The 27,641-nt window shown below is 35.7% G+C and overlaps 1 protein-coding gene across 2 annotated transcripts in view; it reads left to right on the top strand.

Annotated features, from left to right (window-relative positions):
- ACVR1C (activin A receptor type 1C) overlaps window positions 1-27,641 on the top strand; it is a 99,753-nt gene that overhangs the window by 23,657 nt on the left and 48,455 nt on the right. For both annotated transcript variants that reach the window (XM_005573230.5, XM_005573224.5), the window contains exon 2: window positions 24,449-24,679. In XM_005573230.5, coding sequence (XP_005573287.3) covers window positions 24,449-24,679 — 231 coding nt within the window. The remainder of the gene's footprint in view (window positions 1-24,448; window positions 24,680-27,641) is intronic.

The raw sequence follows: 27,641 nt of genomic DNA, 5'->3' as shown, positions 1-27,641 counted from the left end.
GCCTAAAGACTGGCCCACCTGGAATTCCTGTCATCAGCACAACTTCACCACAGCCTCCACTCATAACCATACTGTAACTCACTGAGGAAATCATAGATACCACTGATGCTATTTACCACAAAAAAGTCATACAGAGACTACACTACTGCATGCGCCCAAAATCAAAGAGGAAGGGCCCTACCCAACCAATGCCATAGATACATCTTTAGGAAAAAGTCCTCTCCTACAAAAGGAAATTTGAAAAATTGGAAGAAGTAACTGTTAAATCAGATGTGCAGCTATCAATGTAAGAACACAAGAAACATTAAAAGGCAAGGACATATGACGCCTTCAAGGGAACATAATAATTATCTAGCAATATATCCCAATCTAAAAGGAATTCTACAGATCCCAGATAAAGAAATCAAATTGTTGAGTTTAAAGAATCTCAGTGAGATACAACAGAACTTTGAAAAATAGTGCAAAGAAATCAGTAAAACAATTCAGGATATGAATGAGAAATTTACCAAAGATATAATAATAAATCCTGGAACTGAGGAATTTACTGAATGAAGTACAACATACATTTGAAAGCTTCAGCAAAAGACTAGATCAAGCAGAAAAAATAATCTCAGAACTTGAATACAGGTCTTTCAAAAAAGTCTGGTCAGAAAGAAACAAATATAAAATAATAAAAAAGAATGAACGAAATCTTCATAATATATGGGACACAATAAAGGGACCAAATATACAAATTATTAGTATCCCAGAAGGCAAAGAGACACCAAAAGGGTTTAAAAACCTATCTAGTAAAGTAATAGATGAAAACTTTCCCAACTCTAGCAAGAGATTTAGACATTCAAATACAGGGCCCAATGATCCCCAAACAGATACAATTCAAAAACGTCTTCTTCATGGTACATTATAATCAAGCTGTCTAAAGTCAAAGAGAAAAGAGAATTCTAGAAACAGCAAAAGTATGTCATAACCTATAAAGGAACTCCCATCTTTTTAAAGGCTGAATTCTCAACAAAAACCTTATAGGCCATAAGAGAATGGAATGATATATTTAAAATGCTGAAAGAAGAAAACTGATACACAAGAAAACTATATCCAGTGAGAATATCCTTCATAAATGAAGGAGAAATAACGTGTTTCTTAGATAAGCAAATGCTGAGGGAATTGATCGCCACTATAAGAAATGCTCAAGGGAGTCCTAAACCTGGAAGCAAAAAGACAACCATCATGAAAAAGATTACCATCATGAAAACACATGAAAGTATAAAACTCACTGACATGACAAACACACACATATTTGGAAGAGAAATAACTCAAATAGGGCCACTACAGAACCACTAAACCACAAGGACAAATATTAAGAGAAAAAGGAAGGAACAAAGAATTTATAAACAACTAGAAAACAATTAACGATATGACAGGAACAAAACCTCACATATCAATAATGACCTTGAATAGAAATGGATTAAATTCTCTACTTGAAACATATAGACTGGCTGAATAGATACAAAAAATTATCCAACTATACACTGCCTACAAGAAATGCACTTTACCGGTAAAGACACATACACTGAAAGTAAAGGGATGAAAAAAGATATTTCACACAAATAGAAACCAAAAGTGAACAGGAGTCGTTATACTTGTATCAGATAATAGAGACCTTAAATCAAGAACAGTAAAAAGGAAGACAAAGAATGTTGTTATATAGCAAGCAGAGATAACAATTCTAAGTACGTATGTACCTTGATTCATGAAGCAGGTATTACTAGTTCTAGAGAAAGAATGAGACTGCAATGCAATAATAGTGAGAGACTTCAACATCCCACTTTCAGCATTAGACAGTTTATCTAGACAGAAAATGAACAAAGCAACATTGGATTTAAACTGGACCTTAGGCCAAATGGACCTAACAAACATATACAGAGCATTCTATCCAACAACTGCAGAATATTCATCCTCTGCATCAACATATGGAACATTCTTCAGGAGAGATCATGTGTTAGGTTGCAAAACAAGTCTCAACAAATTTTATAAAATTAAAATTATATCAAATATCTTCTCAGATCACAGCGGAATAAAACTAGAAATCAATACCAAGAGGAAATTTGGAAACTATACAAATTCATGGGAATTAAACAACATGCCCCGAAACAACCATTGAGTCAAGGAAGAAATAAAGATGGAAATTTTAAAAAAAGTTTTGAAACCAATGAAAATGGAAACACAGCATATCAAAACCTGTGGGATATAGCAAAAGCAGTGCTAATAGAGAAGTTAGCACTATATACCCACACTAAATAGCAATAAATGTCCACACTAAAAAAACCACACCCGATTTCAAATAACTTAACAAGGCACCTCAATGAACCTCAAAAACAAACCATACCCCAGATTACCAGAAGAAAAGAAATAATAAAGATCACAGCAGAACTAAATGAACTAAATAACAACAACAACAAATTCAAAGAATCAATGAGATGAAAAATTGGCTCTTTGAAAAGATAAACAAAAGTGATAAACTGTTAACTAGACTAAAAAAAAAAAGAGAGAAGACACAAAATCAGAAGTGAAAAAGGAGATACTATAATTGATACCACAAAAATACAAAAGACCATCAGAGACTGTTATGAACAACTATAAAGTAACAAATTGAAAAACATAGAGGAAACGGATAAATTCCTGGAAACATACAGCCTACCAAGATTGAATCAGAAAGAAATAGAAAACCTGAACAGACCAATAACTAGTAGTGAGACTGAGTCGTAATGACAAGTCTTCTAGCGAGAAAAAGCTCAGGACTAGATGTATTCACTGTGGAATTCTACCAAACATATAAAGAAGATCTAATACCAATTATCCTAAAACTATTAGAAAAAATTGAAGAGCAGGAAATTCTCCTAAACTCATTTTTTAAGGCCAGCAATACCCTGATAGTCCTAGACAATGACACAACCAAAAAAGAAATCTACACGCCAATATCTCTGATGGACAAAGATGCAAAAATCCTTCACAAAATACTAACAAACTGAATCTAACAGCACATCAAAAAGATAACATATAATGATCAGGTGGGATTTATGTCAAGGATGCAAGTATGGTTCAACATACACAAATTGATAAATGTTATACTTCACATCAACAGAATGAAGAACAAAGATCATATGATTATTTCAATAGATGCAGAAAAAGTATTTGATAAAATTTAGCAACTCATTTTGATAAAAAAACTCTCAATAATCTAGGCATAGAAGGCATATACCTCAAAATAATAAAAGTAATATGTGACAAACCGACAGCTAATATCATACTAAATGGGGAAAAATTGAAAGCCTTTCCTCTAAGAACTGGAACAAGACAAGAATGCTGACTCTCACCACTCCTTTTCAACATAGCACTGGAAGACCCAGCCAGAGCAGTCAGACCAGAGAAAGAAGTAAAAGGCATTTAAATTGGAAATGAGGAAATAAAATCATCCCTCTTTGCAGGGGACATGATCTTATATTTAGAAAAATCAAAAGCCTCCACCAAAAAAACTCCTAGAACTGTTCAATTCAGTAAAGGTGCAAGGTACAAAACTGACATTCAAAAATATGTAGCATTTATATACTTCAGTAATGAATTAGCTAAGCAAAAATCAGGAAAGCAATCTCATTTAAAATAGCTACAAAAATACATACACAAACTTAACTAAGAATGTGACACATCTATACAAGAAAAACCAGAAAACAATGATGAAAAAAATTGAAAAGGACACGAACAAATGAAAAGACATTCCATGCTCATAGATCTGAAGAGTTAGTATTGTTAAAATGACCGTACTACCTAAAGGTATCTATAGATTCAATGCAATTTCTATCAAAATACTAATATCATTTTTCACAGAAAAAAAATCCTAAAATTCATATGGAATCAAAAAAGAGCCTAGATAACCAAAACAATTCTAAGCAAAAAGAGCAAAGCTGGAGACATTATCCTGACTGACTTCAAAACATATTGGAAGGCTATAGTGACCAAATGTCATTTTTCACAGAAATATAAAAAAAGAATCCTAAAATTCATATGGAACCAAAAAAGAGCCCAGATAACCAAAACAATTCTAAGCAAAAAAGAGCAAAGCTGGAGACATCATCCTAACTGACTTCAAAACATATTGGAAGGCTATAGTGACCAAGCAGCATGGTATTGGTATAAAAATAGATGCATAGACCAATGAAACAGAAGAGAGAACTCAGAAATAAATCCAAGTATTTACAGCAACTGATCTTCAAAAAAGCTGCCGTGAATACACATTGGGGGAAAAGACACCCTTTTTAATGAATGATGCTGGGAAAAGTGGATAATTATATGCAGAAGAATGAAACTGGACCCCTAGTCCTCACTACATACAAAATCAACTCAAGATGGATTACAGATTTAAGTGTAAAGCCAGAAACTATAAAACTACTAGAAGAAAACACAGGGGAAACACTTTATGACATTGGTCTTGGCAAGGATTTTATGGCTAAGACTGTGAAAGAAAAAGCAACAAAAAGAAAAATAGACAAATGGGACTATATTAAACTAAAAAAAGCTTCTGTATAGCAAAAGAAGCAATCAACAGAGTGAAAAGACAACCTGTTGAATGAAAGAAAATATTAGTAATTTCTTATTTGACAGGAGACTAATATCCAGAATATAAAATGAACCCAAACTCAACAGTAAAAACAAACAAACAAATAATCCTATTAAAAACGGGGAAAGATTATGAATAGACATTTCTCAAAAGAAGACGTACAAATGGCCAACAGGTATATGAAAAAAATACTCAACATCACTAATCATCAGAGAAATGCAAATCAAAACCACCATGAAATATCATCTCATCCCAGTTAGAATGGCTATTAGTAAAAAGACAAAAAACAACAGATATTGGCGAAGTATCTAGAGAAAAGTGAACTCTTATACACTGTGGGTGGGAATGTAAACAAGTACAATCACTATGGAAAACAGCATGGAGTTTCCTTAAAAAACTAAAATTAGAACTACTCTTCAATCCAGCAATCCCACTACTGGGTATTTATCCAAAGGAAATGAATCACTATATCAAAGGGATACCTGCACTCACATGTTTATCAAAGCACTACTCAAAACCTACATTGTGGAATCAGCGTAAGTGTCCATCAGTGGATGAATGGATAAAGAAAATGTGATATACATACATGGAATATGTTCAGCCATAAAACAGAATGTAACCATGTTATTTGCAACAACATGATGGAACTGGAGGTCATTTTGTCAAGTGAAATAAGCCAGGTACGGAAAGACAAATACCATATGTTCTCATTCAAAAGCTGGGAAGGAGGGAAAGTGGGAGGGGGTGCTGAAGAGGGGTTTGTTAATGGGTGCAAACATATAATTATTTAGAAGAAATAAGTTCTAATGTTTGATAGCAGATTAGGGGTACTGTACTTTCCAACAATATATTGTATATTTCAAAGTAACTAGAAGAGGGGACTTGAAATGTTACCAACACGTAGAAATGATAAATCTCAAGGTAGTAGATACCCCGACTTGACTATTATACATTCTGTTTGTGTAACCAACGCTGATATGTGCCTTATAAGACATTATGTATCAATAAATATTTAAATAAAAGTAAAATGAAGTGTAGGGGAGGATGTCCATAGGTTATAAGCAAATGTTATGCCATTTTATATAAGAGACTTGAACATCCATGGATTTCAATATCCTCAGGAGACATGGAACAAATTCCCTGCGGATATTGAGGGCGTATTGTACTATATTCACAGAATCAATTGCTCAGTGTTGTCAATTTATTAATTTTCTCTAAATTGGTCTATAGATTGCAAAGTTTCAGTCAAAATCTCAGCAGGAGTTTATGTAGAATTCACCAAGGTGATTCTAAAATTTATAGGGAAAGGCAAAGGAATGAGAATACCCAAGTCAATTTTGTAAAATAAGAACAAAGTTGGAATCCTCGTAGTACCTATTTCAAGATTCATTATAAATCTACAATAATTAAGACAGTGTGGTATTGACAAAAGGAGAGGCACATTGATCAACAGAATAGAATAGAGAAACCAGAAATAGACCTACATACATATATATGTCAATTGATTTTTTTGACAAAATTATAAAGGCAATTTAATGGAGAAAGAATAGCCTTTTCAACAAATTACACTGGATACATTCATAAGCAAAAATAAATAAATAAATAAATAAATAAATAAATAAATAAATAAAAAATCAAAATCCCTTGCATGTTTACAAGTATTAACTAAAATGGACCTAAGAATAAAATCTAAAACTATGAAAACTTCTAAAAGAAAACATAGAAAACATTTTGATCTTAGGTTAGGCAACATTTCTTAGATGAGGGTTCTAAAAGCATGATCTGTAAAAGAAAAATACTGAATAAATTAGACTTCATCAAAATTACAAACTTCTGTTCCTTGAAAGATGCCGTTAAGAGAATGAGAAGACAAGATGCAGGCCAGGAGATAATGTTTTCAAAGCACATATCTTATAAAGCACTTGTCTCCAAAAAATATAAAGAATACTCAGAACTCGATAATAAGGAAACAACTCAGTAAGAAGTGGATGAAATATGTAAGTAACTGGAACTCTCATACATTACTGGTGGAAATGTAAAATGATACAAGCCCTTTGGAAAACACTTTGGCAATTCTATGTAAAGTTAAATATACACCTTCTATACAAAATAGTAATCCCACTCCTAGATATTTAGCAAAGAGAAATAAAACTTACTTTACATAAAAACAGTATATTAATGCTTATTACAGATTTATTTCTAATCCAGAAAAACGGGAAAAATCCAAATGTCCTTTAACGGATGAATGGATAAACAAACGGTTGTATATGCATTCAAAAAAGCTACTGATGTATGCAACATGGTGAATAAATCTCAAATGCCTTAAACCAAATGCAAAAAGCCAGACTCAGAAGACTGCCTTTGTTTGACATTCTGAAGAAGGCAAAAGTATAGGAACAGAAAATATCAGTGCTTGCCAGCAGTTGGGACAGAGAGAGAAATTGTCTGAAAAGTAGTATAAGTTTGGCAGGAGGGATTATGGAATTGTAGTTGTCAAAACTCATACAACTACATTAAAATAGTTACTGTAATAATTGCTATATGTAAATTACAGTTCAATAAACCCGGCTCTCCTCCCCAAACTGGAGAGCCTATAGATAAACTAAGAAGTCATACAGATCAGGAAGTCAACAGATTATGTTTCAAATTGGTTAATCAGATATATTTTTAGAATTAATGTCCTAACATAATGTCCTAAATAATAACAACAATAGTTAAAAGTGGGTACCTCTGGGAAGTGAGAGTGGGGAGATGTGGGTCACTAGATGGATGCTTTTCTTTTAAATTCTTCCTATACTATTTTTTTTTGCCATGTGCACTTATAACATTAATTAAATAGAAATATTTTAAAATTATAAATAATTAAAATTTACCCATGTTTTATAACTTCTTTGAAAGTAAGGAATTTCTGTACATATTAAAATGTTTTTTGTCTGTATAATCTTCATTCTGCAAAATGGTATTAAGTAGATAGAAATGAAATCAAGTTAGGATAAATTAGGTTATGTTTAATTTGTTAACATGGAATAGTGATTTCTTCTCTTAGCAAAGGAAATTGCAGTCAGGGACATTGTCCATACACAGATAAAGCTCATTGTAAATGCAACATTTGCTCACCTGTTCTTTTAGGTGAAAGCACTTGGTTAGACTTGAAAGGTCATTTATCACCTACAGGAGAACACTTATGGGCTACTTGGGCTCCTTTTCTCTCTTTACTATAGAATTAAGCTTGCTTATGGAGAATTTTGCTTGCATCTGCAGTTTCTACAGAGGCTCATTAATGTGTTAACAAACCTACTTTGCTGAGTCAGATTAGAGGTACCCCTTGTTGAGTACAGTGCCATGCACATAGTGGGCAGTCAGCATTTTCTTGATTATCTTCTTCAGTCAGGGAAAGTCACTGTGTCTGTTGTAACCCTCTCTCAACAATTAAAAGGTAAGAGGAAAAGTTATGGAAAGATCATCAAACTAGGCTAGTCTTATTTATGTCCCAGAGATCAGGTAAGTTTCCATGTAGAGTAGGAGTCATTTTATGATGACGATGTATTTGAATTTCCAGGGACAGCCCTGCTTTCAAGTATGCTCGCCTGTTTCAGACCACAAATTCCAATTTTTGGACTTGAAAACAGATTTGCTTTAGCTATGCTGTATAGTATGGCAGTCGAACCTGGGGGTGTTTACCCAGATCCCACCATCAGGATTATGTTAGAGGCCTTTGCTGAAAAACTGACTGAAGCTGTCTCTATGATATGTTTAGCTACTCCCTGTGAACTAAATACTTTGACAGAACAAGAAGTGAACTTTAACAAAATAATATTCATAAATAATATCCCTGATTACAGAATATTAACATAGTCTTTATTGGAAATTAGGAAAAGGTGTTGAAAAATGTAAAAATCATCTTTATTCCCATACCTCAGAGATAACCACTATTAATATTTGAATGTGTTTCATCCTATTTATTTCAATGCATGTATAAAAATTGAGCACATATCCTGTATGTTTAATTATTTTACTTTTCATATTTATAGTGAGCAAGTTCCAATCTAAATATTACTAAAAAGGAGGATATTACTTGATTTGGGGGTGTTTAGTCTATTTCTGTTTTTTACTTTAGTGAATAATAACTCTGTAATGGAAGTTTTAAAGAAACTTTTGTGTTTATTTCATGTAGAAGTAGAAATACAACCACAAATATCATAAATATTTTTACGACTTGAGATAAATATTTCAGATTGTACATCTAAGAGTTTGTACCAACTGATACTCCACCAACTGTGTATGAAGATGAAATTTCATTGACCAACCCCCCAACCATTTCTGGGTGTTATAACTTACAACATCATTTCTAATTTGGCAACTGAAAGTTATGTCTTTGCATTAATTTTCTGTTTTGATTATTAGTGAGATTTAAACTTTTCATGTTTATTGACAGCTTTTCTTTCTCTGTTCATCTACTTTGTTCATTTTTCTGTTGAAATTATCAGGCCCAAGAAATAATTGATTGAAAAGGAAAAATTAGTGTAGTAACCAATATGGGAGTTAATGTTCCAGATACATCTACCCGTTCATGTATGGATACCATTTTTTTATTTTAACAAAAATATCTATCTTGATTTGGAGCTGCTGATTTTATCACCTTAGTGTGGCAGTGTCACTACCAAGGAAAACGTTAATCAGAACCAGAAAGTTGTGAGAAACACTGAAAGCTATTTTTAAGGAGTGTGGTTTGTGCCTTAAATGTTGAGCTCTGAATAGCCCATAACTTGTAATAGCAGGAGCTTAATTTTTGGGTGTTCTTTTTTTTCCTTTTTTTTTTTTTTTAAACATCTGTTGTGTGTTAAATGTGTTATCTAGAATATCTGTTTTTAAAATTTTCATAATAATCCTGTGAGATAGGAATTATTATCCCTACTTCATCAGTGCATGGACAGATTTAGAGAGGTGTGGTAACCTCTCAGGCTGCACAGCAGAGTTAGGGGTGACTCAGGATTAGAACTACAGATAGGCATCTTCCAAAGTGCAGGATCTTTTTTACTGCACCTTGCTGAATTCCAACAATGTTAAACTCAGACACAGCTAAAAACAAGGTTTTCGTTTGTTTCTTTACTATATTTTTGTTTTGTTTTGTTTTGTTTTATATCACTATTAAAGAAGCAATAAGACTTAGACGACCTACCTTAGACTTTCCTTTTCTTCTGGCTAATATGAATTCTTTGAGACTTTTTGGAGGTCCTATAACTTCTTTCTTATGTTTCCTTACTTTTATACTTTTATGTCTTGAAATATATTTGGGCAGCTGCAAAAAAGAAACAGGCAATTACGTTACTTAACAGTATCTTGATAGATAAAAGGAACCAGGAGAAGCCAGGTAACCTACCTTCTTTTTTTAGTTTATTTTTATTTTTATTTTTTGAGACTGTCTTTTTTTATCACCCAGGCTGGAGTGCAGTGGTGCAATCTCGGCTTCTGCCTCCCAGGTTCAAGTGATTCTCGTGCCTCAGCCTCCTGAGTAACTGGGATTACAGAAGCCTGCCACCATGCCTGGCTAATTTTATATTTTTAGTAGAGATGGGGTTTCACCATGTTGGCTAGGCTGGTCTCGAACTCCTGACCTCAAGTGATCCACCCACCTCAGCCTCCCAAAGTGCTGGAATTACAGGTGCAAGCCACTGCGCCTGGCCAGTAACGTACCTTCTGAAATAGTTATGATAATTCCTAGAAGTCTAAGAATTATATTTTAAAAAAGCATTGTGGATTTTTAAAATGTGCTCCCCATTCATCAGCTCCCTTTCCCACCCATCTTCTTTGAAGGGAGTGGTAGGTGATGCTGCCCTTTTTATGTTTACACAGTATATGAGTTCTTCATATTATCCAGGCTAAACTTTTGAGCCTCATGGTCAATGTTGGAAAGATGCTCAGCTAGGATCAGCCTTAATGAAACAAAAAGATCCTTCCAAATCACTTGTCCTCCTCTTCCCTTTTCAACTCTGAGCTTGCCACTCTATTTTTTAGCTAGATCAGCTTCTTAGGATAGTTTCCTTTTATTTCTAGATTGAGAATTATCTATTCTTTACCATATCTGATCGTATATAAATATGCAGCTGTGGATTGTGGTAAAAATTTCTGACGAGTGAGCCCCTGAGAACCCTTGAGGACTTTACCTTTTCAATTTTCTTTGCTACTTTCATTCTAAACTTGAGACAGACAGTTCTGTTTTTGTATCTCTTCAATCCTGTAACTGCATATATGACTGTTAATTGTTGATTACTTACTAGTTACTTTTAATTGCTTCTGCTTAACAAGTCAGAGCTTTCTTAGCTTTTAGTTTGGAACTTAATATTTTTTGTGGTTAATTGTTTTTTTGCATTTCATGGCATATTTCCCAAATAGATTTATTATGCCATATACTCCTTTCATCACTGAACTCTGCTCTTCTCTCATTTGGTTTCTATGTTCTCTACTTTAATAGAGTTTGAAAACACAAAACTAGATCTCACTGACTGAACAGACCTTCAAAATATGAACTCTGATTATTCATGTCAGTCTTTATCAGAATACATTATTCTTCTGAACAGTTTTCTTCCCTAACTGTGATTCTAGGGCAACAACTTGGTTTTCTGGGTATGCTGTCACTCCTGTTGCTCTTTCTGATACTGGATGGTGGCCATTGATGCCTTCTGCTTTTAGGGTTATAGAATGTTACAACTGAAAGGCACATTAGAGATCATTTAATTGAATTCTTTCTTAAACAGATCAGTTGAACACATAAGACCCAGAGGCCATATTACTAGAACTAGGATTAGAACCCCAAGTCTCCTAACTTGTTCCCTAAATGCCCTGGACTGGATTAGGGATCCTGTGGTGTTTTTTCTTTACACAGGTTCACTTCTCCATGCTACAGAGTAGCAATCCCTGCTTACCACTGCAAGATATTGCTGGAAATAGTATCCTTCAGGAGTTGATTATAATTGGTAATCATTTCCTGTAGAAACAGTGTTAAAAGTGTATGGTGTATTCTTGATCAGGAGTTAATCATCAAGTAAATCATAGACTTGACAAGCAATATATTGAACACAAGACTGTACTAATTTAGAAAATGCATACTATCTTCCAAGTTCTGTAAAATAGACCAACGTGTGCAGGCTGATCAAATACACTGTTAAGATTTGTGCTCCAGTACTGATGGAGGCATTGCCAAGTGAATTTCTGGTAGGTGAACATCTATCTAGAGTGAGTTTGTTGAGCCACGAAAGCTCAGCAGCTCTGTTCCCTGGGCAGAGATGTGCCTTGTTAGCTAGACACCTGGTCGGCCATTATTAGCTTTCTCTGTTGCTTGGAGTGGGTGGCTATTATTATTCAGCTTTTTTTTGTTTGTTTTTGAACTCAGGCTGGAGTGCATTGGCGCCATCTCGGCTCACTGCAAGCTTCGCCTCTCGGGTTCACGCCCTTCTCCTGCCTTAGCCTCCCGAGTAGCCGGAACTACAGGCGCCCACCACCACGCCCAGCTAATTTTTTGTATTTTTAGTAGAGACGGGGTTTCACTGTGTTAGCCAGGATGGTCTCAGTCTCTTGATCTCATGATCCGCCTGCCTTGGCCTCCCAAAGTGCTGGGATTACAGGCGTGAGCCACTGTGCCCGGACTATTCAGCTTTTTTCAGTTTCCAGAATATTCCATATTGAGTAAAATTAGCACTACAGAAAATTGCCCCTTCCACTTGAGACAGCATTTCTATCTGGAGTATGGCCATTCATTGTGAACACAATAGGTTGGAATAATAACAGGTTGGACACTCAGCTCCACTTTCTGATGCAGTCAACCCCTAGATTAATAATTTTTATTAGAAAAAGGCTGTTAAAGCTGGGCGGGTGACTCACGCCTGCAGTCCCAGCATTTTGGGAGGCCGAGATTGATGGATCATTTGAGGTCAGGAGTTTGAGACCAGCCTGGCCAACATGGTGGAAACCCTACCTCTACTAAAAATACAAAATTAGCCGAGCTTGGTGGTGAGCGCCTGTAATCCCAGCTACTCGGAAGGCTGAGGCAGGAGAATCACTTGAAACCAGGAGGTGGAGGTTGCAGTGAGGCGAGGTTGTGCCACTGTACTCCAGTATGGGCGACAGAGTGAGACTTCATTAAAAAAAAAAAAAAAAAAAAAAAAACCATTAAAAGAAATAAAAGAAATGTAACATTATAAAATGCAATTATATTTATCCACATTTGAAATTTTTTAAAAGATATCCTTGAGTTTGGTAAAGTCAGACCTTAATTCTGGGATTTATGTCTTTACTTTCTTAATTGGTATTATAATGCTCTTTTTTCTTTTTTTAATGTGAGCTATTTTATTGTTTTCTTTTAATAAATATTTTAATTAACAAATCATAATTGTATATATTTGTGAGGTATAATGTGTTGTTTTGATATGTATACAGTGTGAAATGATTAAATCATGTGAATTGACTTCTTTTTTGAAATGATGGTAATAGAGGATGCTTTTTTTTTTTTTTTTTAAGATGGAGTCTCACTCTGTTGCCCAGGCTGGAGTGCAGTGGTGCAGTATTGGCTCACTGCAAGCTCTGCCTCTTGGGTTCACACCATTCTCCTGCCTCAGCCTCCCGAGTAGCTGGGACTACAGGCGCCCGCCACCATGCCCGGCTAATTTTTTGTATTTTTAGTAGAGATGGGGTTTCACCATGTTAGCCAGGATGGTCTGGATCTCCTGACCTCATGATCTGCCCGCTTCGGCCTCCCAGAGTGCTGGGATTACAGGCATGAGCCACCGATTTTTTTTTTTTCAATGTTCTTCCTTGACAACACAAAAATTTGATGTAACCCTTGGTTGGGTCCCCAAATTATTTTTGAAATTTTACTGGTCAGTGTAATTTCCAAATCTGGTAACCACCATTATCAGGTATGATTTTATGTGAGCGTAAATATAACAGCTATAAGACCAACAGGACTTACGTGAATATGCAAATAATTATAAAATAATAATAATAATTATTATTATTATTTTGAGACAGAGTCTTGCTCTGTCGCCCAGGCTGAAGTTCAGTGGCGCAATCTCGGCTCACTGCAAGCTCCGCCTACCGGGTTCACGCCATTCTCCTGCCTCAGCCTCCCGAGTAGCTGGGACTACAGGCGCCCGCCGCCATGCCCGGCTAATTTTTTGTATTTTTAGTAGGGTTTGTATTTTTAGACAGTGTTTCACCGTGTTAGCCAGGATGGTCTCGATCCCCTGACCTCGTGATCCGCCCGTCTCGGCCTCCCCAGAATATGCAAATTATAATACACATTAAGGGCTTATCAGTTTCTCATTTCTTCTTACAATTTGGAAAGACTTCACTGGCAGTATATGGATAGGTGGAATCTTTTGGTTCAAACAAGAGATTTCTCTCAATAAATATCGGTCTAGCAAGTCCTCCCAGGCTAAAATGGTGATCTTCAAGGGTGCTGGAGAGTGGAGGGCCACTATTTCCAAATGAAAAAGCGTTATCAAATCATCACCGCATTGATTTGCTTCTAGACAAGGCATTTTATTTTAAAATTTCAAATAACAAAATTGAGAGTGTGACATTTTATGGTTATTTTAAAGACACACAGGTTTTAAAAATGCTTGAGAAATGCTAATCCTGAGTGGAGGTCATTCTGTAAAAAATAGCCTGCGTCCTGCCTCTGCTGCCACTAGATGGTACCCTGGTGCGCCGGGAAGCCGTCGGAGGACGTTGCGCTGCCCTCGGGCAGGTGGCTGAGCCCCACGGGAGCTGTCGTTGGGGCCGAATTCACTGCACCAAGGTCCAGCGGACAGCTAGGGCGTCCCGGCGACCCCAGGGTGCCCGTTCGCAAATTCATCAGACGAAGGGGAGGCGGAAGGCGCTGACCGCTGCTCTGGGGTAGGGCTCCGAGCTCCAACCTGCAAGTCCAGGCAAGGGGAGCTCCACGGGGGTGGGTCGGGGTGCCAAGGTCATTGTTGGGGTGGGGAGCGGCCTGGGGACCGGGAATGGAGTTCCACTGGGGCAGTGAGTGTTACCAAACCCGTTGACAAAGTGGGGGCAGTTAGTGTCCATGCGGTGCCGCCTCGCAGCAGGAGGTATTTCCACACTGCCTGGTGGGGGAGGACTGCCGCGGTTTCCTCAGGCTGGTGGGTGCTCTCTGGACCGTCTTGGAGGACTACTGAGAGGATGGGCTGGGACTCGTCCTCCAAACGGCAGGAAGGGTGAACAGGTATGCTTCTCAAGATTCACCTCCAAGAAACCTTCCCGCCCCTGCCCCTATCTCTTACCCTCAGCACCAGCCGGATTCAGTAGTGCTTCACTTCTGTGTCCCAATGCAGCTCACAGCTCCTACATGTGTCCCTGGCTCAGTTTACCACACTGTCCTAACATCCTTTAACCTACACGGTCAAGTTGCTTTAGTACATACCTTTTCTCTCTCCTCTCTCCCTCCCTCCCTGCCTTGACTCTTTGCCAAAGAGTTTGGCATATAGTAAAGTACTCTTTAAAAAATGATTTAAAAAATTTATCTAAAGACTTGCCATAAAGTAATTCACTTACTACTATCAAGGAGGTTTGTATATTATCTATGATTTGGATGATCCATGTCAAAATTGCATATATATTTAAGTGTCTAAGAAACAGATCAGAAACTGGAAGAAAATATTGACTAGAAAATATCTGGATGGGAGATTTTCTAAGCTTTAAAGCAAAATAAATTGCAGAGTAAAATATTGATAGACACAGTTTATGTCTATCATGTTATTAGGATTTTAATGAGAACATCACTATGCATATCTAGTGTGAAACTCCACAAAGTAATATTTGGAGAGGTTGTATACAGTAGTGGTTTGGGGGATTTGGGATTAAGGGTGATGTATTTTATTTTACTTCCTTCTTTATGTGTATTACCTGACTTCTTTTTGACAAGGAGTAAGTATCTTTCCGCCCCCTACCCCCCAAATAATGAAGGTAATGTGTTAGGGAAAAAGCAAATAAATATGAAAGTGGGAAAAGCTATATGTAACACATATGACAAAGGATTTCTATATCTATTCTATATTTCTATTCTGTTCTATTCTATTCTATTCTATCTTTATAAAAACCTCTTTCAAACTGAGAATGAACTTTAAAATTCATCCAAGAGATAAATAGCATGGACAAAAATTTCTTCTGTACTTTGCAGTTTTCTACAATTTGTAATTCAATACATCTTTATTGAATTTTACCACACTGCCAGACCCTATTCTAAATGTTGGGGAAGTGATAGTAGATAAAACAGGAGAAAGGCCCTGCCCTCATGAAATTTTCATTCTAGCGGGGCTAATACAATTTAAAAAAGCGAATTATAGATTGTGATACGTAGCAGGAAGGATGGGGAGCAGATCCTTGAGCAAGGGTAGTCACTGAAGATTTCTCTGAGGTGGTGACATTTGAGCTAAGACCTGGAGAATGAGAAGAAAGGGGAGAGCACTACAGGTAAAGGGAACAAAATGAGTAAAGGCCATGAGGTGGGAAACTTGTTATATCACAGCTGCGCAAAGGAGACAAGTGCTCCGGAAGGCTGAGTTATGAGAGATGAGGTTGGATGAGTGGGATGAACCCAGACTATTAGCCTATCAGGTCATGATAATGATTGTGGATTTTGCTTTATTCTAAATGTAATTGGAATCCATTAAACACCAATATTCTCCAAAGCAGAAGACAGTAGATTAAGAAACCCCAACTACTGGGGAACAGTTTGATGAGGAACCATTTAGGCTGCCAGGGTAAGAAAATAACCTTTCAAACCAAGCAAGAATTGTATGTGAGGAGTGGCAGAGGAAACGTGTCTTGTGATTGGGAATACTCTTTTCTTTGACCCTTCAAATAGGGTCTGTTTTTTCCCCTACATGGCTGCAAAGTCTAAACTGGGCCAGAGGACTCCAGATAGGCTGTATCCTCCTTAAGGAAACAAAGATTAAGCCGTGGAAACACTGCTATATACCCAAGAGCAGTTATCACCAACTGCCACCCCTGCTAGCCTGTTGCGCACTCATGCCTTGACTTCCAAAGGCAGGAAGGAAAAGGCTGCCATCTTCCTATCTAAGAATCCTGCGTTTTCATCCCTTCAAAGGGATGTTTTAAGAGAATCCACACAAATAATTTTGTCACGAACCATTTTGATTATATTGTATCCCTTTATGGTTGATTACTAATTGTCCCACACTGGAGGAGCTTAGCAGCAAAGGTTATTAATGGTATTTCTGGAAAAAGCCTTCTTTGAAAGGTGAAACTTTCAGTTAATCACCAAGCTGATAAGCAAAAATGCTAAATAGAAATTTTCCCGTTAAGTTTTAAAATTGCAGTAAAAGCTTTGTGACATTGTGCCATCATACGTGTCCTTTCCATATGTATTCAAAGTTTTGAGGCAATAAGTAAATAAATAACATCATTCTAGTCAGTTTTAAGCTCTAATTGCTGTCAGCCATTGAAATATTTTTGGGAAACGTTTTCATATCTACTTAGTAGAATGTAGAGTATTCAGATTGCTGAAGTGTGGTGCTCTTTTGAGTTGCTTTTGGTCTTGCATACCGTTTCTGTGATCCTGTGGATACTAAGATTGAGGGACTCAGCAACAGTCTCTAGATGTCTCACATAACTCAGAGAGGCTATGAACATTTTCAGGCCTCCATCACATTCCCCCCATTGCCCCCAAATTTCATGCTGATATTGGAAAGAACATTCAATTCTCGTGTAGTACATATAGTACAAGATAAACAATCTTTAACATTAATTGGAGAAGTTTTGCTGATTTAGAAACCAGTAGAATTCTCTCACCCTCTGAAACAGCAGCGTGTGAATTTGGGGGCACAGACCAATCCTGTTCACATCCCTAACCCCAGCTCTCTCTTTTCATCTATCATAGGTAATCCTTAAGTCACTTATATTGAGAACTGTGACACAAGTTCAGAGTAGCAGAGGACTAGAGAACTGGAGGGGTCTTTAGAAGTCTTCTAGCCTGCTTCTTGACCTCCTCATTTTACAGGTGAGGAAGATAAGATCTGGAGAGATTGGGGAACTTGTCTAAAGTCTCAGGTGGCTGGTGGTCAGGTGAGCTAAAACCTCGAGTTTCAATCAATGTTGCCTTTGGACTGAGAAAATTCCAAATGGTTAGTACGAATAATTTACAATGTGCTGAACTCTAACTAAATTGAGCAGTACAGCTGAAAGTTTAAGCAGTTCTCCTGGACAGAATCCCTGCTGGTTTCATTCCTTCTCAGCTCTGAACCTTCTTTAATGGGGAACGTAATTGCTATTTTGTGCAAAGTTTTTCTTTGTGATGGGTGTCTTCCCTTATTTGTGGAGTTCTGAAATTTTTGGTTGCAGCCTGAGAAGGAGTATTTCTACCAGCTGAATCTTTATTGAAAGCTCATTTGACCTAAAAGTTTACATTTATATTGACCATATTTTATTAATGTTATTTTCATTCTTTGTTCTATTTTTCCTTACCATTAAGAAAGGCGAATGCTTTGAAATGACCACATGGCAAGAAAATAAAATTTTGACAAGGAATAGAAAAGGAAGCTAGATCTTTGCCTGATTTTCTTTGACCCTGTCTGGCTTTCCTTCAGATTTACTAGTGCTAGTTTTCCTGGCTTCTTTCCTGCTGCTGTACTTTTCATATTCAGCACACTGAAAAGCTTGAATTGTTCCCTTTGTTAACTCAGAAGCCTGCAAATGATGAAAAGATTACATATTCAGCAGGTCAAATCCGAGACGGTTTTCTGAATTAAAAAAAATATTTTGCGTTTCATAGCCTGGTCTAAAACTAGAGAAACTGAATAAACTGATGTCTGGAAAAGAAGAAAGAGTTTATGTCAGATGTTTATGTTAAGCACTGGTTAATTTTAGCATATAGACCCCAAACATAGGGAACATAGTAATATGTAACCAACATGTTGAAAATACTGTCTAATTCAAAGCACCTAATATTTGCCAAATAAATATTTGGCTTTCTAATAAGAATAGCATATAAATGCAGATCAACGAATTTGGTTCTTTTTTGTAGTCAGATGGTTTTTATATTTCTGGACACCAGGGTGTGCTAGCCATCACATGTAAATATGGATGAATATTTATTTTCTGGTTGGTTAGGAATGTGCACATCCTTTAGTTGATGTGGGTAACAGATGTCTTGTGGGTAACAGATGTCTTGCCTTTTAGAGACGAATTGGCAGAGTGGATAAAAGGGGATAATTAAAGGGGTAGGAGGAGACAAAAGCAAAGTACAATCTTCCTTGTGGTGAAAAATCTAATAAACCTCCTTATTATGGGTAATTGTTTTCCTTCTTCAACCTCATTTGCTGCCCCTTTCCATAGGACTCAAGTACATTGTAATGGGAAAGTATAAAATAAACATGAGACAAGACTACTGCCTGCTAACAACCAGATTTGTTCTGTCACAGAATATTGTAGTATAATTAACTCAATGAACATCAGTTTTTTTTGAAAAAGACAAAATATGAAATCATGTCTAATCACTAATGGCAACTTATATTGTAATTGGCAGCACAAAGGTTCTATGTTGAGGATGGTTAATATAAATATAGTTGAATTATATGTCAAATGAAGTGATATAGTGGACTGGTGCGAAATGAAATATGAGAGTCTGAGTATGTTGTATGTTACTTATTCATCTTAGGTCCTATTTAGTTTGCTGTTTGTTCGCTGTCAGTCCTATCGTACTGCCAGCTGAACTGGAATAAATGGGAACATTTAGCAGATGTTTGAAGCCATTATCATTAACAAATCCTCAATTTTGCCAGTGTTTTTCATCATGCAAGATTTGAAGTAAGGTGTCACTTTGTGTCTTAACTATATCACCTAGGTATATATTATTATTATGATTTGTACCTTTTACTTTTAACCAAAGTAAATTTTTATAGCTTGTTAAACATTTAGTGAATATCTGCATAATTCCTTGCTAAGAACTATTATGTAATCATTTTTATAAGGAGCCAGTAGTGCTTCAAAAAGAAAGTATCAGATTGTGTACTCAGAGCCTTACTTAATACAGAATTTAGATAAAGCTGTAAGGTGAGATTATTTATTTTAGATGCAAGGCACATGATACTGAATTTTATTTGACTGCATGTCCCCTCAGAAAATAGGTAGGTAGAATTCGTTTCAAAAACACCAACTGTGTTTTAAAGGCTATTAGGATAATACCGATCAGAATCCTAGTTTTCAGTTATTAATTCATTAACAGCTTCTTTCTGCTGTATTAGAATTCTATTTTTTTCACAATTGCTAGAAATTTGTGGGGTGGGAGAATTGTTCACATACCCATTTTTTTTTTTATGGCACCTTTCATGAGTAAGGTGCCATTAAAAATGGTACCTTTGCTTGACTAGTCCAGAGACTGTTACATAAGTCAGTCACTTTATCTTTTTCAGCCTCATTTTGTTATATATGAAATGGAGATAGTGACAACTAACTCCCACAGTTGCAGTGGGATTATATGAGATGATGAATGCATGTGAAACTAACATATATTTAATTGTTGAGTGCTTTATGTTTGTCTTCACTCAGCAGATTCATGTTCTTTAGTTGGTTGTGTCAGTTGCTAAGCTTCTCTTGGAAATAGAGTGTCCAAGGAGATTCTGATGAAATGTCTAGTGACAAATGGTTTGAGATTGTGTGTTGGAAGAGTTACTCTTTTTCCTACCTTTAGCCCCTTAAAATATGAAAGTGAAGAATAACCATAGTTCAGCAATTGAGTTAACATTAAATGAGTTTTCCTATTTTGTAATTGTAGATTTCCATAAGGTGTAAATAAGTACGGTCATAAAATATTGGTGTTATATAAGAGTTTAAGATTTTTAGACCCACTTTCCCTATGCTATTCATTTTCTATTTTCAGAGAACAACATTGAGACTCTGTAAGGTTAAATGTCTTCTCCAAAGTCAATCAGCAAGTTAGTGACAGAGTGAGGGCTGGAACTTTTGTCTTTTCCTGAATTCTTTGGCTGGACCGTCACCAGATACTACCTGCTGTGTGACCATCTAGAATCTAGTCTGGGTCATTAAAAGAAGGAGAGCAGTCAAATCACTCTTGACAGAGCAGAAAGAGATGCATTTCTTTATTATGGCTTTTAAATGGTCTCTGCACCCTAGTTCATTTGGCTCTTCCTTTATGGGTTACAAATGTATTTTGATTGTTTTGCTTGTTTGCATAAGGCAACTGGCTTTACCTCCTTCAGTAGTAGGAGAGATAGTCCCTAAGTCTTTATATAGTATTTCCTATGTGCCAGAGATTTGTCTAAGGGCTTTACACAGGTTAACTAATTTATGCTCCACAACAACGTTATGAGGAGATATATTATTATTAGTCCTGCCTTTCATATAAGAAAATGGAGGTACAGGAGACAAAGTAATGCCTAAGATTGCAAAGCCAGTATAATCAAATTTCTAAGATTGGAACTGGAGAATGCTAGAAAGATTTCATTGTCAGTAGAAACCTAGATGAATGGTTGCCCATGAGTTCTCTTTTTGCAAGGAAAGTGCCTTGAAACATGTTCTAAAGCACTAGATTTTATCTATATAGCTCTATAGAATCCCCATCAAGTTAGAATATATGGCTCTTCTGTATCACATAGATATTGATGACAAAGTATATTTATTAATGTTGATCACCACTGGAATAAATAGGAAAGTGAGCTGTTATGCTTGGTTCAGTGTTGATAACAAAACAGTATTTTATTTTAAGATTGTATTTCCCTTAGGATACCAGTATTAAAAATGTTTTTAGAAATGATGCTTCATCAGTTAAGAAAAATTATTGATAGAAGAGAATAATTTCTATATGATTGATATAGAATTTGTTCTTTGTTAAATATTCAGTTATATAGGAATAGTACCCATTTTTGCTCCCATATCTGTATTTGAAGTTAAGTAAAAGTTGTCATTTATGTATCAAATATTTTACAAGTGTAAAATCAACTTCCATTTGAACAATTAGCAATTTAAAACTTTAGTTTTACTGACAATGATTATATGGTAAAAATTTGCACATTTAGATAATTATGGGAGGACAGTTGTGATTTAACGAAAAGTTCGTAACATTAATAATATATTTATTTATTTTTGTTTTTGTTGCATTTGCTTTTGGGGTCTTAGTCATAAATGTTTTACCTAGGGAATGTTGAGAATAGTTTGTCTTTGTAGGTTTTCTTCTAGAATTTTTCTTGTTTTAGGGCTTAGAGTTAAGTCTTTAATTCATCTTGAGTTAATTTTTGTATAATGTGAGAGGAGGATCCAGTTTCTTCTACGCATAGCTATCCACTTTTCCAAGCACCATTTATTGAATAGAGTATCCTTACCCCAGTGTGTGTTTTTGTGTGCTTTGTCGGAGATCAGTTGGTTGTAAGTATGTAGCTTTATTTCTGGATTCTCTAATCTGTTTCATTGGTCTATGTGTCTACTTTTATACCAGTACCATGCCATTTTGGTTACTGTAGCCCTGTATTTATAGAATAATTTGAAGTTGGGTAATGTGATGCTTCCAGATTTGTGCTTTTTGCTTAGGATTACTTTGGCTATTCAGGCTCTTTTTTGATTCCATAAAAATTTTAGGATTTTTTTTCTAATTCTGTGAAAAATGATGTATTTTGATAGGAATTGCACTGAATCTGTAGAATGCTTTGGGCAGCATGGTCATTTTCACAATATTGATTCTTCCAATCTATGAGCATGGATGTTTTTCCATATGTTTGTGTCATCTATATCTCTGCACAAAGAAATAATAGAATAAACAGATAACCTATAGAATGGCAGAAAATATTTGCAAAGTATACATCCAAAAAAGGATGTATCCAGAATCTACAAGGAACTCAAGAGAATCAGCAAGAAAAAAGCAAATAATCTCATTAAAAAGTGGGCAAATGACATGAACAAACACTTCTCAAAAGAAGACATACAAATGGCTAACAAATATATGAAAAAATGTTCAACACCGCTAATCACCAGGGAAATGCAAATTAAAATAACAGTGAGATATCAGCTTACCCCAGCCAGAATGGTCACCATTAAAAAGTCAAAAAACAATAGATGTTGGTGTGGATATGGTGAAAAGCAAATGCTTATACCCTGCTGATGGGAATTTAAATTATTACAATGTCTATGGAAAACAGTATGGAGAGTTCTCAAAGAACTAAAAATGGAACTGCCATTTGATCCAGCAATCCCACTATTGGGTTATCAAAAAGATACCTGCACATGTATGTTTATGTCAGCACAGTTCACATTGCAAAGATACAGCATCAACATAAGTGCCCATCAACCGATAAATGAATAAAAACATGTGTGTATGTGTATGTGCATATATGTATATGCACACATGTATATATATATGCACACACGTATATATACACACACATATATATATACACACGTATATATATGGTGTGTATGTTTGTGTGTGTGTATATACCATAGACTACAACTCAGCCATAAAAAAGAATGAAATAATGTCTTTTGCAGCGACTTTTGATGGAAATGGAGGCCATTATCCTAAGTGAAGTAACTCAAAAGCAGAAAACAAAATACTGTATGTCCTCACTAATAAGAGGGAGCTAAGCTATGAGTATGCAAAGGCAAACAGGGAGATGTAAAGGATATTGGAGACTCAGGAGGTGGGAGAGGGTGGGAGGGAGGTTAGGAATGAAAAATTATCTATTGAGTACAATGTACACTATTCAGGTGATGGGTACACTGAAAGCTGAGACTTCATTATTATACAGTTCACCCATGTAACCCAAAACAACTTGTACTCCTAAAGCTATTGAAATTTAAAGAATTTTAAAACACTAATACAAAGCTTATTTAGTATTATGCTATTTAGAAACAATATATTTAAATAAAATTTGAATAACTCACAACCACTAGATGCTTCATGCTGATGAATATTTTACATCAAAACATAAATAGGCACTGCTTTGGACATGTGACTTAGTGGTGACTGTGTGTGTGTGTGTGTGTGTGTGTGTAATAAGTGGAGAATGTTGGAGAGGTGTAGATAGTGAACAGATTAGTTTAACAAAGTGTAATTTTTCACAGTTGTATTGGTATCGATATTCTAAATTCTATTATTGGTGTGCCTTACTTTATGGACTGGATGTGTGAATTAAAGAAAATTACCTGAAGGTCATGGTGTCTGTTCAAATGATTCATTCTAATATATGTTCTTTAGTGAAGAGGGGAAATATAGTGGCTCACCAATGTCTTAAAGGAACTATGACAATAACAATTGTGTTAAAGTATCACAGAAAATAAATATAAAGTGTCACAACTATTTTTTAGAGACATAAATGTCTATGGTTAGCTTTGCGTTTAGCACATTTGCTTAAAAGTTTAAAGGAAGGAGGGCAAATGAACAGAACACACTGAATTGTTTGGTTACACAGCTGCCATAACCCCACTTTAATGTTCTGTGAGTGTTGCTGGACAGCCCCTCTTGGTTGCTGTGATACTGTTTCCTAGCATTTCCTAGGAGCTATTGATTTAGGAATGAGCTGATTGAACTTAATAAGGGGGTATTTAGAGCATGGATGGGAAAAATGCTTTAAATATAGTAGCAACTGAATAAATCACAAAAATATTAGCAATAGTAAATGATAATTGGACAGGATGTTTAGTGAAATACATGATGGAGCGGGAGTAAGAGCTTAGCATGTGTTTAGCAAGTGTTTTTATTTAAACCCCTTTTCCATTTTCATTAAGATTGAATTTATATTCTGAGGTATTATCAAGTAAAGTAGCATGATGTCTTTTGTATTTTAAATCTTTTTGCCTTACTCTTTCCAGGACTGAAGTGTGTATGTCTTTTGTGTGATTCTTCAAACTTTACCTGCCAAACAGAAGGAGCATGTTGGGCATCAGTCATGCTAACCAATGGAAAAGAACAGGTGATCAAATCCTGTGTCTCCCTTCCAGAACTGAATGCTCAAGTGTTCTGTCATAGTTCCAACAATGTTACCAAAACCGAATGCTGCTTCACAGATTTTTGCAACAACATAACACTGCACCTTCCAACAGGTAAGGGGTTTATCTTTCTTCATTCCAAATTTAATTTTACTCTTGGAAAACTATAAGAAATGGTAGGAATCAAACTGTCTTATGTTTCTTTAAATAAGAAAATCTGTTTTACAGTTCTGTTTTTGATTTTGGCTGGTAAAATTCTCTAGAGTCTACTGAGGTTGAGTTTTTTAAAAATTGCACATCATTGTCAAAACATTGACAACAACGTAACAATTTTGAAGAAATTTGTCCACGTGATGTATTTTTGAAATGATTAATGGACCTAAAGTCAAATGTAAATTTTTTTGGATTTTTAAAAAAGAAATTGAGATCGCTTCTCGGCCTTTTGGCTGAGATCACGTGTAAAAGACATTGAGAAATATACTGAGAAGAAAAAGAGCATAACTAAAAATAGCAGATTGCCAACTTTTCTGGGGACAGAATCTTTTTTTCAGGGGCATCCTCTGCATATCTTCTCCATCTACCCACATTCAAGTGAGAGCACACCTCAGAGAGATAGAGGCAGAGTGGAATTTGACCCTTCATCATTGTTCAGATATTTTTCTGCCTTTCGTCCAATTATACAGTGCTTTACCCCAATTTATAAGATGCTAAAAATCCTGATCTGGCCCTTTATCAGTAACTGGGATCTGAAACTTTGGGAGACATTAAGGGGCATGTAATTCTGACTTTAAAACTAGTTTACGATGTGAAAATAATCCTGCTATTGAACTTCTTTAATATTTTTAATATAACAATAATTTAATGATTATCAATATAGATGTATCTATACAGAGATACATATACTTCCTTACAAATTAACATTTTAAGGCAATGTTATCCAAGCTCAGGTGTTCATATGTCATCATATCAGTATACCACTCACGTACTTTTTACCTATTTTTAAAATAAGCTAACCACCTTTTAATTGAAAAACATTTATTGTATAAAATATAGTATCACTATCACAAATGTAAAAACTTGCCCTAAATAGAAGATAACTATGTAAACAAACAAAAAATGCTCCTGCATTTCAGTTAGGTATTTGCATTTTCTCCTTTTTAAAAGAGAGAAGACAGAAGAATAAGACATATTAGCAGGAAATGAGACTTTTTGTTACAAAATCCAAAAAAACTAAGAGAATAAAAGAAGGAATCATAGTATGACTCAGTGTTATTTAATATCATGTTTGTTTGCCATCCCAGTTCATCTCAGAAAAACTCTTAAAGTAATTCCACGTACCACCACCAGTACTTATCCCAATCCTTGGAAACACTGTTGTAAGGCATTATCATGTATATTGCAACCTCAAAAGTTATACTTGGCATATTTCATCCCTGAATGCTACTTGCAGTCATGGATTTTAGACCATATTTATTCTTTCTATCTCAGATTCCATAGACTTCCTTGCTTTGGTAGTGATCTGGGATCTATTATGGGCACTTGTTTCCTTACGTTTTATCTCCCAGTTTTTATCTGTGCACCAGAGACACCCTAAAGTGAAGGTTCCTTATGTTTGATGGTCTTCTCCATAGCCAAATACAAAGGATTTTAGGGGTAAAAAAGAGTCTCCTCATTAGCTGTGGCAGTGACTTGTAATGTGTCTTGCCAATAGTGAATGATCCTCAAGACTATATTCTTTAACTACAACAAAAGGTATTAGAGGGCAAGATGTCTCATATGCAATTGGGCAAATCAAACGTACTCAATGCAGCTAGAATGTAGGTCCTTCCCAACCTAACTGTAAGCTCTGCCAAAGTACTGACAGGTCTATATGTTCTGCCCTTAAGTTAATCAGTAACCAGTCTGTCTTTTTCAAAAATCAACTTTATTAAGGCCTAATTTAGGCATAATAAAATGCCCATGTTTTATTATTTATTTATTTACAAAAAATAGTTTCTTTATCGAGAATGTGTGTGATGAACAGTGGGAGGACAGTGGGTGATTAGATCTGGGTAATTAGTATATTCATCATCTCAAACCTTTATCATTTAAAATGCACAGATTTTAACTATATAGTTTGATGAGTTTAGACACATACATATGCCCTTGTAACCACCACCACATCTCCATTACCTCAAAATGTTCTCAGTCCCACTTCCACCAGGGCTAGACCACTGATCTATTTTCTATCATTGTAGATTGAATTTATTTTTCCTAGAGTTTCCCATGAAAGGAGTCATTATGAAACTTTTTTTTGAGGGGGGAGGAATTGGCTTTCTTCAGTCAGAATGATGTTTTTGAGATTCATTCATGTTGCTGAGTTTATCAGTAGTTTACTCCTTTTATTGCTGAATAATGTCCCACTCTACATATATATTACAATTTTAAAAAATCCATTCGTCCATTGATGTGCATTCAGGTTGTTTCCATGTGGAGGCTATTATTCGCAAAGCTGTTATGAGCATTCACGTACAAGTCTTTGGATATGTGCTTTTATTTCTCTTTGAAAATACCTAAGGGTGGAACTGCAGGGTCACATGATAAGTATATGTTTAACTTTATAGTCTCCCAAATAGTTTTCAGACCGCTTATAATATTTTATATCTCTAACAGAAATGTGTGATAGTTTCAGTTAGTACGCATTGTTGCCAACACTTGATATAATCAGTCTTTAATTTTAGTTATTCAAGGGTTTTGTGTTGGTATTTTATTGTGGTTTTAATTTGCATTTCCCAATAATTAATAATGTTAAATTATTTTTTCATGTGCATATTAGTCATCATTTATGTATCTTCCTCTGTGTAGTGTGTATTTGAGTGTTTATTAAAAATTGAGTTTTTTTGGCCAGGTGTGGTGGCTCATGCCTGTAATCCCAGCACTTTGGGAGGCCAAGGCGGGCAGATCACAACGTCAGGAGATCAAGACCATCCTGGCTAACACAGTGAAACCCCGTCTCTACTAAAAATACAAAAAAAAAAAAAATTAGCTGGGTGTGGTGGCGGGCGCCTGTAGTCCCAGCTACTCGGAAGGCTGAGGC

The sequence above is a fragment of the Macaca fascicularis genome, chromosome 12 (genome assembly GCF_037993035.2).
Source record: "Macaca fascicularis isolate 582-1 chromosome 12, T2T-MFA8v1.1".
NCBI lineage: Eukaryota > Metazoa > Chordata > Mammalia > Primates > Cercopithecidae > Macaca > Macaca fascicularis.
The sequence above is the reverse complement of the archived record's forward strand: the minus strand, read 5'-3'. Positions and strand labels throughout refer to the sequence as shown.